General features: G+C 39.6%; 1 protein-coding gene across 1 annotated transcript in view; it reads right to left on the bottom strand.

The window, feature by feature from the left end:
- The window catches only part of LOC139728838 (zinc finger SWIM domain-containing protein 8-like), a 68,589-nt gene that overhangs the window by 30,227 nt on the left and 22,061 nt on the right, over positions 1 to 16,301 (bottom strand). The window contains exon 2 of the mRNA XM_071639774.1: positions 5,838 to 5,982. Coding sequence (XP_071495875.1) covers positions 5,838 to 5,982 — 145 coding nt within the window. The remainder of the gene's footprint in view (positions 1 to 5,837; positions 5,983 to 16,301) is intronic.

Genomic DNA, 16,301 nt, shown 5'->3' with positions numbered 1-16,301 from the left:
TGAATTAAATATTAGAACGGTCAGGCTTTAGCTGCAACCCATGTGACCATCGTTGCTCTGCAACGTGAGGTCGCTTTCAAACGAGTCAATGTTGATTGGTACGAGTGTGGCAAGGTGAGGCGAGGAACTGCAAACAAAAACAGAAGGCTGAAGAGCAGGATCCACCATCGGAAGCAGACACTAATCCTGCCATTGACCTGTCTATTGACAGCGAGGGCACTAGAGTGTTTTGAGTCTGTGTGTGTGTGTTTGTGTGTGCGTGTGTGTGTGTGTGTGTGTGTATGTGTGAGTATGTGTGTGCAAACATGCCTCTGCCCAATTCTAAATGTATGTGAGCTTCACAGTTTGTATATCTGAGTCTTCTTTTGTATACCATAAGCAGTCTGTATCCCTGTATGTACACGTGTATATGTATATGTATGTATGTCCATGTCTGTGTCTGAGTGTATCATACAACTTGATATCTTTGTGTCTGTGTCTCTGTACGTACCATGGTATTCATGTATCTATAAGAACGTGTCTGCATGTGTCTGTCTGTCTGTGCACTTGTGTATGCCTTTGTGTCTGCCTGTTCATGTGCACATGCACGTGGATATCTCTGTGTGTGCTGATGTACGTGTATGCCTTTACTACCACTGTTATTTTCGCGAGGGTTTAATTTTCGCAACTGTCGCAAATAACTGTTGGACCGCCAATTTAACAACATGCAAAAAAATATACATGTATCAAACTGACAGGCATTAGCGCACTTACGATAGCCGCAGCGTCAAATCACAAAATAATATCTCGTGAAATTTTTTGCCATACGTATAGTAGTACGCAAGGATAATAATGCACTTCGCATTATAGCCTTAGTGTCAATATCGCGTAAACAACATATCACGAAAATGTCTGTGACCTCATTCACGAAAATAAATATTTTCGCAAATGTTGGTGTGTGTGTGTATGCCTTTGTCTGTGTTAGTGCACTGTAAAAGTGGATATTTTCGCGCAACTAATTTTTCGCACTCGGCCAGGTAAGAAGAGTTTCGCATGCTTTTAATTCCGCAGAATCAAGACATCCACTACTGAAACATATGGCAAGCAAAAATATTTGCGTGCTTTTATTTTCGCGCTAGGTTCTGGTTGCACAAAATGCACGAAAATTTCCACTTGTACAGTAGGCCTATGTGTTATGCCTTCATCTGTGTGGTGTATACGTGTATGTTTCTGTCTGTGTCAGTATACAAATGTATGTGTACGCCTTTGTCTATGTGCATGTACAGTATGTGTAGGCCTTTATCTATGTTGGTGTATGTGCGTGTGTAACATGTCTTTGTCTGCGTGGATGTACATGTATGCATGCCTTAGTCTATGTTGGTGTAAGGTTTAGGTATGTCGACTGTGTCTGTATGGATTAAAACATAGTATGCTTTTGTCTAGTACAAATGTACCTGTGTATGTGTATTAAAATGTTTGTATGCCCTCGTCTATACCCAGGTGTCTGTGTGGGTGTAGGCTATAAATGCCTTGGTCTGTAGTGTGGGTGTTATGCGTATGCCTTTGTCTGTGTGAGTGTATAATGTTTCCGTGTCTGTGTATGCATGCCTTGGTATACTATAAGTTGGTGTTGTGTAAATCTTTGTCTAGTTTGTGTGGGTGTATGTGTATACCTTTGTCTGTGTTGGTGTATGTGTATGCCTTTATCTATGTTGGTTTGTTTTTGTCTCCATGAATGTATGGATATACCTTCATCTGTGTGGGTGTATGTGTCATCTTTGTGAATGTACATGTACAATTGTATAATATGCCTTTGCCTATGTGGGTGTTATGTATATGTATGCCTTTGTCTGTGTGGGTGTATTATTGGATGCCTTGAATTGTCTGTGTCCATTGATAACATACAGGTGTATGTGTACATGTAGACATCTGTGCTTGTGCACTCATACCTGTATGTGAGCCTCTGGTTGAGGCCGAGGATGGCTGAGGGGGGATGGGGTAGGCCTATCGAGAAAGATCTTTTATCAATTTACATAATTCATCAATTCAGCACAGGCTATTGTCGCACCTTGCTGGTGCAAATATTATACACTTCCAATCCAGCGTGGCTCCTTGCAATAGGGCATGCAATCACATTATCAATATGCCACAACCTTTTAATTTCCACTGCTGGGCACTTCATTTCTTATTCATCTATTTTTTTTTTATCATCCTCGGCGGATGATCACTTTTGTACCATGTCATGAATATGATTGAAAATATATGTCCGATCTATGTATCTTTCTCTTACAATGCACATATTCATGGTATTACTGGCCTCTCCATCAAGAGAAGCAATATCATGGAGAGAATGCGGAGAATGGGCGCACCATGGCTAGACTTAACTTTCCATTTATTTTCTGTGTCTCTTTTGCATACATTTATAAAAATCCAACTCAAATATGTACATACGTCTCATATCACATACAAAGTGAGCATTCTGTTTCAAGGCATGCATAATTGATAGTAAGATGGCTGCCTACAAATGGGCATGACACGTATGAAAAACAGTGCGGACGCTTCCAAACCCTGGAGCGTCCACAGCTGGAGTTAAAGAGGAATGTGGCCCCAGGTAGATGGTGTTTTTTGATGTAAGTAAAGCCTTCTCCAGGGGGAATGAAACTTGTTGGAAAATGGAGAGGGGGACTTGCAAATGTATGCCGCCACTGCTGCTTTACCGACAACGCGCGCGAGAAATCCTACAGACCCAGATCAATTACCAGGAGCACGGTGTGTAAGGGCTGAAACCGAAGGAACAGCAGGAAACGTAGCTGCGGCGTTGACCTCATGAATGTGCATGTCACCTCATGGGGTCATGTTTTGTCTACAGAGGTGTTTCTAGACAGGGATACATTGTGTGTACACACACCAGGAGAGGCCACAGAAAGATGTAGCAGTGAACTTGCCTGGATTTGCGGGATCGATGCATTAACCCTCGTCGGTTTGTCGAAATATGAGAATTCAAATCCATTTTCATGAAACAAATAGGTGTGAAGTAGTATCCTGCACTTGAGTGCATTTACTGGGATCTCCTATAGATGAGAACCAATATCCTGTTGACTTTCTACAGGTACTCATTGGGTAGAAATATCATTCTAGGTTTCAACTAACTGGCAAAATTGTGATATCAACTGGCTCAGAGAATGTATTTTTTTATTTCTCTTCAAGACAGACTAAAAATTTCATTTGGAAAAAAAAAAATTGACCAGCACTTCATTCATGATTTGTAATTCATTCCTATCATTTTACAGTTGTTCAGAGTCCTTGTCTAGTTTGGGGTGACTCAATATTTAACTTCATCTGAAACTGGGTACATTTTGTTCTGAGCATGTGAAGAATGGCAAAATTCTTTTGTCTTTCCGATCATGTGTCCAGCAAATTATGCTTTCAACATTTACATTGTAGTTTCCTTTGAATACTGTATTTTTTTGAACATTTTTTTCTTCATTAGGCTTACATTGTAGAAGTTCATATTCATAGTTACATCAATGAAAAGTTTGTCTTAATTTTTTTTTTCAATACACTAAACTGGCACACTGGAGTTTATGGTCAATCATGAACTGCACATACTTTAGGGAGTGCAATCAATATCGTACTCATTAAAAGAAAATAGCTGCAACTTGCATTCCAGTCATGAGATACGAAAATCAGATGTCCTAATGATATTCACACAATGCATTCAGGGCTCTGAAAAATCTATATGCCAGTCCTTCACATCCTGCTTTTGATATTTGGTGGGTGTTCTTTCTGGAATCGCTTGCAACAACAACAAAAGTTTTCTTCACCCCAAGCCAAGCTCCAACACCTGAAATCAGACAAAGGTTAGCTTCAATTTTATCCCATGTACAATCAAACAAGGATGACTCTAATCCCCATCATGACCCTCTTTCAATGGACAATAAGAAAGGCAACCATGTGAAACAGAACGAATGTTGGGGTCAAAATCTGACCCAACATTATTCCGCAAGCCATACGGCAATAGACACAGTCCAATGTGGCAATGATTTCATGAAAATGCAAGCCAATCATACTCCATGCAGATATTGTGCATTTATAAAGGCATGATGACTCAAACAACACATTTGATATGTCTTGAAAGATACTCATCATGCCTTATATTTCAGCACTCACCGTGTGACATGAATAATTCACAAAGTTGAATACTGATAGTGATTCTTGAGGTCTGTTTGCAAACATGAGTTGTTGTGGGTTTTTTTTTTCTAGTGCTGATATGAACACTAGCAGATTCCCCCCCCCCCCCTGCTTCACAGCGATGACCATCCAACATGTTTGTGAATGATAGCATTTGATTTGATCAAGGCAAAAAACTACTGGCTGGCCTCTGTCTAATCTGGATTCACTTGTCACGGCAATCATCTTAATATCGAGAAGAGAAAAACACTTATGAGATGGTGGGAAGAGGGTATGATGCGGGATTTATGGAAGCACTTGCACGATAGCTTGCAGCACGAAAACATTCCGCCCATGAGAGCCATTCTAAAGACAGCAGTCTCCACAACCAGAGTGCTACAGGAAGTTTGTGGATCGCAGGGGTCGCAATTTGAAGTGGTCAAGGCGACTGATCACAATTATTACTCGTGAGGGAAAAATGCTGTACTCCAGGATACCATATCACATTTAATCTTTGGAAACACACGATTTCAAATCTATTCATGGAAAGTACAGACAATGTAAAAATATTTTTTAAATTCCATCTGACATGTTGAGAACACGACTCTGATAGCCATCAGCCATCTTCACTGTTGTGCAGAAGGAATTCTTCAAAAGTGGAAGTGCCTACCATACCATGATGGGGATTGTCATTCATCCCCAAGGCCCCATTATGTACAACAAAAGCAGCAAAGGAAAGCATTGAAACATATCTTCTCCAGTGTCAGTTTTATCAAGAAGCAAAAATACAGTTGCATATTAATCTTCAATCACAAGCATAAGAAAGCTTCTGTTTGTTGATTTCTTAAGGGGCTTATTTGGGCGTATTGTGTATTTTGGACAGTGTAAGAGGCACTGAAATAGTTTATGTACAACCATTGTGCATTTACTGCTTGAACATGGAACAAGAGCAGCTGTTACAATTAATGTATTTTGCGCTCCACTGTATGTTAGAAGGTGGCACATCAAAGAGAAATCACACTCTGTGTTTGAGTTGACTTGAACTAAAAGAGTGAAATTAAAGAGAACACAAAAAAGTTTCATTACCATTACATAACAACAAAAAAAAGAAAGACCAATGGAACTTCAAAGGTTTGAATGTTTTTACACACATGAAATATATGGTATCACTCAGAATGAAAAATGCCAAATTATCTCTAAATTACATTTTTTTTTTTTTTTTTTTTTTGGGGGGGGGGTAATATCGTCCTATGATTTAGCAAGTACACCTCCCCTTAAGAAAAAATAATCCCTACCAAATCATTGCAAATCTGAAATTATTTTATGCACAGGTTAAAAGTTCTTTTCTTTGCACCCACTACAATATACGGAAAGGTTTAGTCATCATTTGTGTGCAGGCAAATAGTCCCCATGTCAGGCACTGACATCAGCACCCCATGTGTTTTGCATGATATGAGAGTGCCACTACTATCACTATTTTATGAGAACTGGCAAAAATTGAAAAATTTTATCATTCTCTTAATTTTCAGTCATACATAATGAAACTTTCACACAAGTCTGTTCAAATGATTACACTCCATTGACCAAAAGGAACAGGAAACTGTGGTCTAATGTTTCTCCATTGAGGATTTCTTTGATTTCATGCAAGATGACACCCCAGAATCAAAGCACTGACGGCTCCATCTCACCTAATGTCTTCCTCGTTCTCCGGAAAGCTCCAGAAGGCAATGCGCAGCTGGAGGTTCTCGGGGACAGGCGGGTAGACGCGCTCGACAACCTCGAACGGGATGTGGAGGGCCACTGTCTTCGCTGTCAGCTCCACCAAGGAACATACTGCAAAGGGGGAGGGGGAGGGAGAGGACGGAGAAAGATTAATAATCACCAACAGCTACAATGATAATTCATATGACTTCTATCTCGGAACACAGCACTATCATGCAAGATCTGTGACAAGTCAATCAAACGTTACGCATTTGCTACGATATTTGGCATCACTGCGGCTTCCCTTCTTATAGACACAATGACAAAAATTCTCATCAGTCATTTTTTCTGCCTCCCTTCTCTTTTTGAATTTGTCTTTTTCCATTCACAAAGTACAATGTATACCACATACAGTACATGTTAATCTACCAACAATTTGATCACAACGCAGATGTGTTCAATACATACAGACAAATTAATGCAGCCAATCCACAGCAAATCAAATCATCAAACTGCCATCAGGGAGTTTGAACCCTGATATCATGAAATCAGTCGATCAATCAATGCTTTTGCCGAGGGGCTTTTTTACTGTTCACGAGTATGTGGCACTTGCTGCGTTCAAACCTCTTAATTCTTCGTGATTCGATGAAAAAAGTGTACATACAATGTATGCTCCAGCTCAAGAGTGAGAACATATCCGATGCCCAAGACTGGATTCAGCATGCGTGGTGTGTTGTTTGCGCACATCACTTCCCCTGTCATTTTCAATGCCAATTAGCATTCCCTCAAATTACCCTGGATTTAACCCCGGCTGTTGACGTTTCTTAAATACTCCTTGCCTTTTCATCATCTTTCACACTTATAAACGCATGAATGAATACTGCAAACACGATTGGTGAGTGATTGTGAACATACAGTGCGAATGTGCCATCGGAACGTTTTTCTTTTTTACTCACAACTTTACAAGCGTCAGCATTTTGCACAATTTTTATGCTGTTCTTGATTTTTCTTTCATTCATTATTGTTATCATTATGGTTTTTCTTTCAGAGAAAACTATTGGCAATGCGGCACACACATAGGTACTACCATGCTTGCTCACAGAGCTGGTCCACCAGCATTTTCATAACATGTATCAAGTGTTTTTACTGTCTGTTCATTAGAGTTCGGCCCTGCACTTGAAGTTATTTTGATGCAGCAAACCAGAAATGGCCAATTCAAAAGTGGCTAATTAAAAAAAAAAAAAAAAAATGTCTGTATGTAGGAAAAAACAAACAAACAAAAAAACAAAACAAACAGCCCTTGAATCCCAAAGTCCTGTCAAACTGCCCTCCAGGTTGCAGCTTACATGCCTCAGATGGGGTATTTACAGAGTATTTTTTCATTACATCCATGGAATGAACATAAAATACCATTAAGTGATACAGTCTAGAATTTAGTCATCCTGATTGCTCAGGGGCATGTTTTAGCAACTCTCGTCTACAATAGTTTTCACTGTCACAAAGAAATTTGCTCTACCCACCCCACAAGACATGGTTAAACAATGTGTTTGCGATCCATGTCTTGGCTTTGAGCAGCAACATGATAAAAATGTCCTTTGCGAGGAAATTACATAGCTGGTAAACAATTCATGAGCTGAGGGGGAAAAAATGAAGGACACTATGATAATTGATATCATACAATCGACAATGGACAAGGACAGCCCTTTTTGTGATCACCAAGGTATCCCATGCAAATGACATATTGACATTTGATTTAAAAGGCCATTAATTTATCCATGCTAATCAAAGTTCCATCAAACTTTAATTAATCTGCTTCTACATAATATCACTGTTTTTTTTTCCTCTAAAATAGTGTGTTTCCTTTGTATATCAGTTCTACTACTTCTTTCACATTTAATTTAACAATTTATTTGTCACCTTTCAATAACCCATGTTTAAAAAAAAATACAAAGATGATGAAGAAATGCACTTTTTTGTACAGCTGTACATAATATACTTCAGTGCTCACACACACACACACAAATTCATATATTACTGTTAAGTAGCATGTTTCCTCATGTGTGGAGATGTTTACATGTATCATGTGTACAATAGTTACACCAGCTAGCACACACAAACTATTATTCCACAAATACCTATCCAGCTAATGCTATACACAAAATAGGTTGCCATGGAAACTATCTTTATCCAGGCATGACTGCACAGAGTCAGGCATACTGCACTGGATGGCTGTGGGAGGGAATATGTACAAGCTATGGTACAGTGCTTGGTGAGGTCACTGAAGGAGAGGACTGGCCCATTCTTACAGTGGTCGCCACGGCGCACATTTAAATGCCGACCATGCATTATGCACCATGGGGGGGGGGGTTGTGAGTAGGAGAGGGTTTCACGCTGGGAGAGAGACACTTGCGCTATACACCTAGTGTGGTAGTCGTGTCACAATAGGGAGTTTTCGATTGGGTGAACGAGAAGGACGTGCCGCCGAGCGCAACCGTACGTCAAGGCGTCACGTCTGTACGTTGACCCGCTGCTAAAACACATTTCGATTTCGGGCGCCGGCGGCGTCACGTCTCGTGCGTGGCCTGTGCAGGAGGCAACCTGTGCCTTGCGTGCATATACTAGTATGCGGAATTTGTGACTCGTTTCTGTACTTGTAATATTTATTTTGTCTTTGACTAGATGCGTATCCTGGGAGGAATTATGTGGATTTTAAAACATGATGCATGGTAAGACTACTACGCAAATGCACTGCTGCACTAGCTAGGCCAAAAGCACCAAGATCTATTTGCGTAAAGCATTACGTGTAAATGCATGTGTGGGACTACGGTAGGCAGTTGCAAAGTGCGAAACAGTGAAAACGGATAAATAAAGTAGGTACCAGAGGCTGTAGTTTGTATGTCAGCGCTGCTGCTGTGACGTATCAAGATCATAAGCTTTCATGTAATTAGAATATAAATATTCTCTCGAAAGAAAAAGGAAAACTGGTGAACTGAGCACGGATTTCCCGAGAGTTATCGTGCTCTTTCGCACGATACCCGAGAGGAGTGTGACGTCATGGCAAGGTGGGTTGAGCGCGGCGCAACCGATTTGGGTGGACGGTGATAACCGGGGTTAACGCGTTCGAAATTTGTGCGATGAGCCGAGGGTCGACACTCGCGCATGCGCAGTACGTAAAACCTACGTCATAACAGGGTGACGCCTGGCTCAACGTGCAAATCGAAAAGTCCCTATTGGCGGCGGTAGGGGACAGGGACGGCATTCGTACACTGAAATGGCCTTCAAAATATCTCACTGAGCTCTCAATCTGTTTGACACCTTGTATCATAAACAGAATACTGATACCTGTTGGGAGGAGATGAATAAGGGGGGCTTTGTAATACAGTGACATCTTTTGTACTTGGAGATGGAATGGTGAGGCATCCCTGACAGTGTGCACACACACACACACACACACACACACACACACACATACACACACACATACACACACACCTTCACATACAAAGGAAAACAATGTGGAATGATACAGTATGCCCATATGACCTTACACGAATTAATGAGATCATGCATATCCACAAAGTATAAAGCCTCAGGTAGGCACTGAAACCAATCACACCGGCCTTCAAAATTTCATTAGACAAGAAATCTGTTGTGTCACATTATCATGATGCTGACGATGATGATTGGGGGGGAGGGGGGGAGGTCTGCAAAAAATGAGATTGAAATAAGCGTAGCAATGAATTTCAATTTAAAAAAAAAAAACTACAAACAAAATACAGACAATCTGCTTTTATGACTGCTGTTTTAAACCTCAAAAAAGGAGAGAAATGTACATTTTTGTGCATTCCTCTCCAAATCTCAAAACTCATCTTATAACTGTCAGGACAAACTTCCCAATGTGTGCAATTACTCGTGAAGTTTGGATAAAATAGTAGACACTGCCAATGCTTTGAAGGAAATTAAAGTCCACATCAGATGCTCAAAGACCTACGCCTACCTCGACAATATGACGCACAAAAACTGCGTGTTAATCGGTCGAATACATCCACCAGGCCTGCAATGTATATATATGGATGCAAATTCCTATGAAATGTATGAGATGCAAGTACACCGTTCGGTACATTTGATGTCCATCATCTGCAGAGAGGCTTCGCAAATTCGATGCACGATGCAGGAATCAGACTTTCTGGAGGCTAGAAAAGCTTTGTGATGGATTGGCTGCAAAAGTGAATTTTGCTAGCTTCCATTTCACTCTCAGTCTTGCAGATGTCTTCACTTTCACTAAATACCATGTCCTTTCACTTAATGGGGAAAAAAAAAGAGTCAAGCAACGTTCTAGAGGGGTCTGTAAGCTTTCAAAAAGCATAGCACTACCACTCTTACACTTTCCCATGTGCACGGAGAGATTGTAAGAACAGGCTCTTAAAGTCTTGAAGACTTAAGGTCTCCTAAAAGTTTGAAACCACACCATAAAAGATGTTTTGTTTTTTTTCTAACTGATCTATTGGTCCATACTGCTTGGAACAAGCAGTAAAAAAAAAATAAAAAATAATAATTTCTTCTTACAAGTACACATTCCTGTGTCTTGTTACTCAGGCCTGGCGATACGGTGCAATTACCTCCGCGAAAAGGGCATAAGCTTTTGAATTTATAACGGTCATTGAAGCACCATGCGGAGCAAAGGACAAAAAATCTTGCAAGTTCACCTCCTCGTATCTCCCTTATTTTACCACCAAATCTCATCCTTCATATGAATTTTGGACAAAATTGCTTATGTATCTTTCGAGATATTCGTATTATTCTGCTCGAGTCAATCATGGGAAAGGATTATGATTATTTCCCGACACAACTCTGCTACAACATGAATATGCATTTGATTAACAGATTGCTAGTCTGTATACCCCAGACTCACTACCTGCAAAGTTTCGTGTTTGTGCAATTAGTCGTTAGGTTAAAATCAGAACAAACAGACAACCAAATTTTAGGGAAAATACTGGACAGGCACAACTAGATCATCCTCATGCGCATGCGTTCTTTACTGGTCAGCGCATGCGTAGCCAATCAGCGGTGTCAGGTTCGGCGCACGGCGACAGGGTTCAGCTTCGGTCCACAGGGTGGTGAGTGGGTGAGAGACGAACCTGCAATGTGCTTCAACTGTTTCATGAAGCACGAAAACCGATACATCGGACTGCATAACGCTTACGCTATGGATTTTACGTGGGTCACAAATGACAGTGGTCTCCCATTTTTTTTCCCCGACATAACAGTGCAACAAATATTACAGAAAAGATATTTGGAACACAGTATGGACATACTACCACAAGTCATATACCTAAGTTTCATTTTTGGGCAATAATGGAAAATGTGGAAAAAAAAAAAAAAGGTCCTCAGCTCATCTCTCCCATTTCACTTCCGGGTTTCTTCGGCTGACAAGCAAAAACAAAAAAAAACAAAAAAAAAATAGAAAAGGGTCTTCAGCGGAAAAACATAACCTTACCGCGATCACACTTCAAGATCTCTATCTATTTCTTTTTAGTGCCACTTGTGTACTTCCGGGTTAAAAAAAGTGGGGGGGGGGGGGGCCCAAAGTGATGACACCGTATGTATTCCTTTGTATGGTGCACAAAAAGTGTAAGGGGCCCGAGCCCCCACGGCCCCCCGGTTCTGCCGGCCATGGTACTGACTATCATTCCCCCTGCCTTAACTAAAAGAGGCAAGTCAAGTGTTCTGAAAACTGAAAAAGTGTTGAATTCTCTCTTCTTTATGGCCTTGCCCTACTGTGACATCACAAATCATTGTAATCTTCTTTTTCAGAAATGATGGCATACCGTTTTACAATATTTAGATTTAATCAAAACTTTAAAAATTCCCAGCTTTTGAATAGCTTCTGATTTTCCTTAAATTTTCTGATGTGTGCTAATATTGTATTTCCTTTTTCTTTTTTCCTCAGGTACAGTATGCACTTTACTGACCAAATATTCCCAGCATCTCAAGATTCTAAATGAAAGGAATGTTCCACAAAACAATACCACTCACTGATGTACTTCAAGCGTCAGCAGATTCAACCAAGAAGAAAGAACTGACTGACTGACCAAATGAATGGCTGAATAAACAACTGAATGATTGAGTGAATGAATGAGTAAATGAATGAATGGATGAATGAATGAATGAATGAGTGAACGAATGAATGAATATCAGGCGCAGTCTCCCCTAAAATGATTTAATCCATCACCAAGTCACACACCTGCAATTACCCTTGAATGCGACCCAATTGTTACAAATCGTTTCAGAGACATCATACGAAATTAAGCTGATGTATTTCTGTCCCACAAATTCCATTACCTTGATGACCTCTTCATGGAAATTGGGCCAAATTATAAGCTTTTGTACATTATCTCAATGTACAAATGCATTTTATTGAAACAATATTTATAGCATCACCAGGTTGTACTGTACATAAAAGAAAGGTTTGACATAACAATACCACTGACTTGTGTACTTCAAACCTCAGCAGATTCAACCAAGAATAGTGGACTTACTGACTGATTGACCAAATGAATGACTGAATGAATAACTGAATGAGAAAGGAATGAATGATTGTATGAGTGAATAAATGAATGAATGAATGAATGGATGAGTGAATGAATGAAAGAATGAATGGATGAATGAATGAATGAATGAATGAATGAATGAATGAATGAATGAATGAATGAATGAATGAATGAATGAATGAATGGATGAGTGAATGAATAAATATCAGGTGCAGTTTTCCCTAAAATGATTTGATCCCTCACCAAGCCAAATGCTATTACTCTGGTATGCGATCTAATTATTTCAAATCATTTCACAGTGACACTGTATGAAATTTAAGCTGATGTCTTTCTGTCCCACAAATTCCATTACCTTGTTGACCTCTTCATGGAAATTGGGCCACATTACAGCTTTCATACATTGTCCTCATGTACAAATGCATTTCACTGAAACGATATTCCTAGTGTCACCAGTACATGAAAAGAATGTTCGACATACAAGTGTAGCAATATCATCGACTTATGTACTTCAAGCCTTTTTAGCAGATTCGACCAAGAAGAGTGAACTTATTGACTGATTGACCAAATGAATGACTGATAACTGAATGAGTGAGTGAGGTGAATGAAAAAAGGAACAAACGTTTGAATGAATGAATGAATGAATGAATGAATAAATGAATGAATTGATAAATGGATGAATTCACTATCATGTGCAGTCTCCCCTAAAATGATTTGATCCCTCACCCAGCCAAATGCTATTACCCTGGTATGCGATCCAATCATTTCAAATCATTTCACACAGACATCACATGAAATTAAGCTGATGCATTTCTGTCCCACAAAATTCCATTACCTTGATGACCTACTCTACACTCTGTACCTCTTCACCCCTTCCGCATCTTCCATTCCAGTACTTTCACGTCGCATTTAGAACTGCACCTACAATTAATCGCATATTCGGCTTTCTGTGTTCCATTTTTCATTTTCCCACATGCTCACCATACAGTCACCTTTTCCAGACCTACTCTTTTTTTTTTCATTAAGCATTTCAACAGACTTTTGAAATACACATCAAAATGCAATATGAGCCCATAGCACAGTGATAGGGATACCATCTTTTATCAAAAAGCACTCTGATGTAGAGTCAAATGAAAAAATATTGCTGGCCAATATCGTTATACGTACATTTTAAAAAAAAAGAAAATTGCACATGCTACCAACAGACACAATCAAATTTCAGATAAAAAATGCTCTAATTTTTTAATGAAGACAAAACATCCAACAACTTAAATATGGATACTACATTGTAGTTAGCAGCTCTGCGATGACAAATGGAATATGAATATCCAAAGAATGCGCAGATTACTGCAAATATTCATGATAGTAGCAGTAAAGGTAATGACCATGGTAAAATGTCCAATCATGATGGTTGCTACTGAGAACCAGTTCACAATACAGTAACATCAGATCCTCAGCCAACAAATTGTTTAAATACAAAGAAGTATGATGTATCAATATTCATATATTGAATTAAGGTTTGGCATCTTCAACTCTGAAAGACATTTTCTTGGGGGAAAAAAGCAAACTAGCAAATGCAGATGTGTAATTGATTTGAATAACTACCTCTCCCATCAGATTACAAAGGACCATTCTCTTAATTAGTTTGATTGAAATTTGCCTTGCTACAGTGTGATATTGTTGTGCATTTACAAGTCCTGTACATGATTTGTTGATTTCATGATGCAGCTAATATTTAGGCGTTGTTTTGTACAGTAATTAGTAGTAATACACAGCAAAGACACATCTAATGCTCTTGCATTCCAAAATGATTCAACCATTGTGTTGGCAGGATTTACTTTCTAATACATTATTTGTTCTTGTATATTCCCTCTCTAGGAGAACATACATTGTACATGTAGGTTGTGATGTGAAAAAATAATACAAATGAACAATGTATGTCATTTTGTATTCTGAAACATTGTGAATATACCATATTCTATCCAGGGTACAATCATACTTGTGATAACAGGTATTCATGTATATCATATTTAAGGTATGTATGTGTGAAAAATAGAAGAGATATAGCAGCATGGAATGAGACATCCTATGTACTTTTTCATTGCTCATACATGTATTGTAAATGTATTGTACATGTACATGTACCATGATAAAAATACAGAACCGTACCTGTACATGTGTATACATAAGTTGTATACTGTAAATGGCTTAAGAAAACAATTTAGCACCTTCAAACCTGGCAGAAAGATAAGAACTATCGATTGAAAAACAACAACACAACAACAAAATCAGAGGAAGTGGTTTGTTAAATGGCCAAGTTCAGGCCATTCAAAGTTTTTTTTTTTGTGTGTGTGTGTGTGTGTGTGTGTGTGTGTGTGTGTGTATGTGTTTGTAGTGACAAGAATGCATAGTACAGTCTAAAACCACACAGTGTACAAACCCTACGACATTACAAAATGTGGTGATCAGTCGTCTGCTCATCAGTAGTTCAGTTAAGTACAGCGTATGTACGTTTCACTAGATATTTGGTACACAAAAGCAAACATACAATACATCGGTATAGTAAAGAAACACATTATAGTGACATTTACTCTCCATCATTTTCTATACACATACAGTACATCTTATGGCTTACACATAAATGCATTCCCACAGTTTAAATAAAAAATGTGTGTTTGTTTTTATTGGCATTAACAGTGAATCAATGACCTTGTTTGGTAGAATATTGTCTTTTTGAATATTACCACACCCTGAGTCCCTGAACAGAATCAGTAGGCGCGGTCAGACTGGCAAAAGATCGAGAAGTTTAAGATCGCGAAGTTTGGGCCATTGGTACGCGCGCAAGCAAGAGTGCGCCGTCCGACGGCTAGGGATTGTGACGTAACAATGCACATCTGAACATGACAATGGCCTCGCGCTTCGGAGGCACCGCCCGCAAACAGATCGAGAAGTTTCGCGGGAAGTTTGCAGTCACACTGGCAAAACTTCGAGATCTTAAAGATCGCGATCTTCAACTTCTCGATCTTTTGCCAGTCTGACCGCGCCTTATATGTGCAACATTTAATGCATTAATGCATGCTGAAACAAACTGACTATGGATGAAATTTTTCCTGACAACTGCCAAAACATGACAAAAGTCATTGTTTATCACTGTATGTAGGTCAATTTTTCTGCAAAATTGTGATACCACTTAGATTTTATGTCACACACACACACACACACACACACACAGGAGTGAAAATGTGTGGGTGTGTGATGGAGTTCATGTAAACATCAATCCCTGACCCCTCTGCTCTGGTGCTCTGCCTTGATACCTGTGCCCACTCCTAAACAAAGAACCTTTCTGATTTTGTCTGAAGCCATCATAGGAGCACTTCCTTCCAGCATAATTAACCCAAAACAATCTGCTAATGCACTAGGGCATGGGTGTGTGCACGCATGCACACTGCAGGTTTTTCCTCTACATTGATATGCACACAGACACACACACATACGCGCACGCACACACACATACAGTACACACACACACACATTGTTTTGTTTGTTAAATCTGCAGGGTATTAAACCTCCAATGTACTGTACACTTGTAGCAGGACTCTTTTACTGACCCCAGCTCAGAGCCCTAGTAAACATGACCTACTTTCTGGCCAATGTCTCCTTGGTCAGCGGAGTGACCTTTCCAGTCTCCTTGAATAAAGAACTGCCTTTATAGGGTACTGTATGGGGTATCCCATCCTCAAGTCGTGGTCAATGCCAGGCTTGATGTAAATGTACCGACCCCTTCTTTCTTTCTTCTCTCCCTTCTCCCCCCTTTGTTAACCTAGAAGACAAGCTGTTGCAGTACAAATCTAGGTTCACACACAGACACATGATATACATTGTGGGCATGCTCAGGGTCCACGC

This window comes from Diadema antillarum, unplaced genomic scaffold (assembly GCF_040938485.1).
Source record: "Diadema antillarum isolate AM-2024a unplaced genomic scaffold, OU_Dant_1.0 seq00000203_RagTag, whole genome shotgun sequence".
NCBI classification, from domain to species: Eukaryota; Metazoa; Echinodermata; class Echinoidea; order Diadematoida; family Diadematidae; genus Diadema; species Diadema antillarum.
The sequence above is the reverse complement of the archived record's forward strand: the minus strand, read 5'-3'. Positions and strand labels throughout refer to the sequence as shown.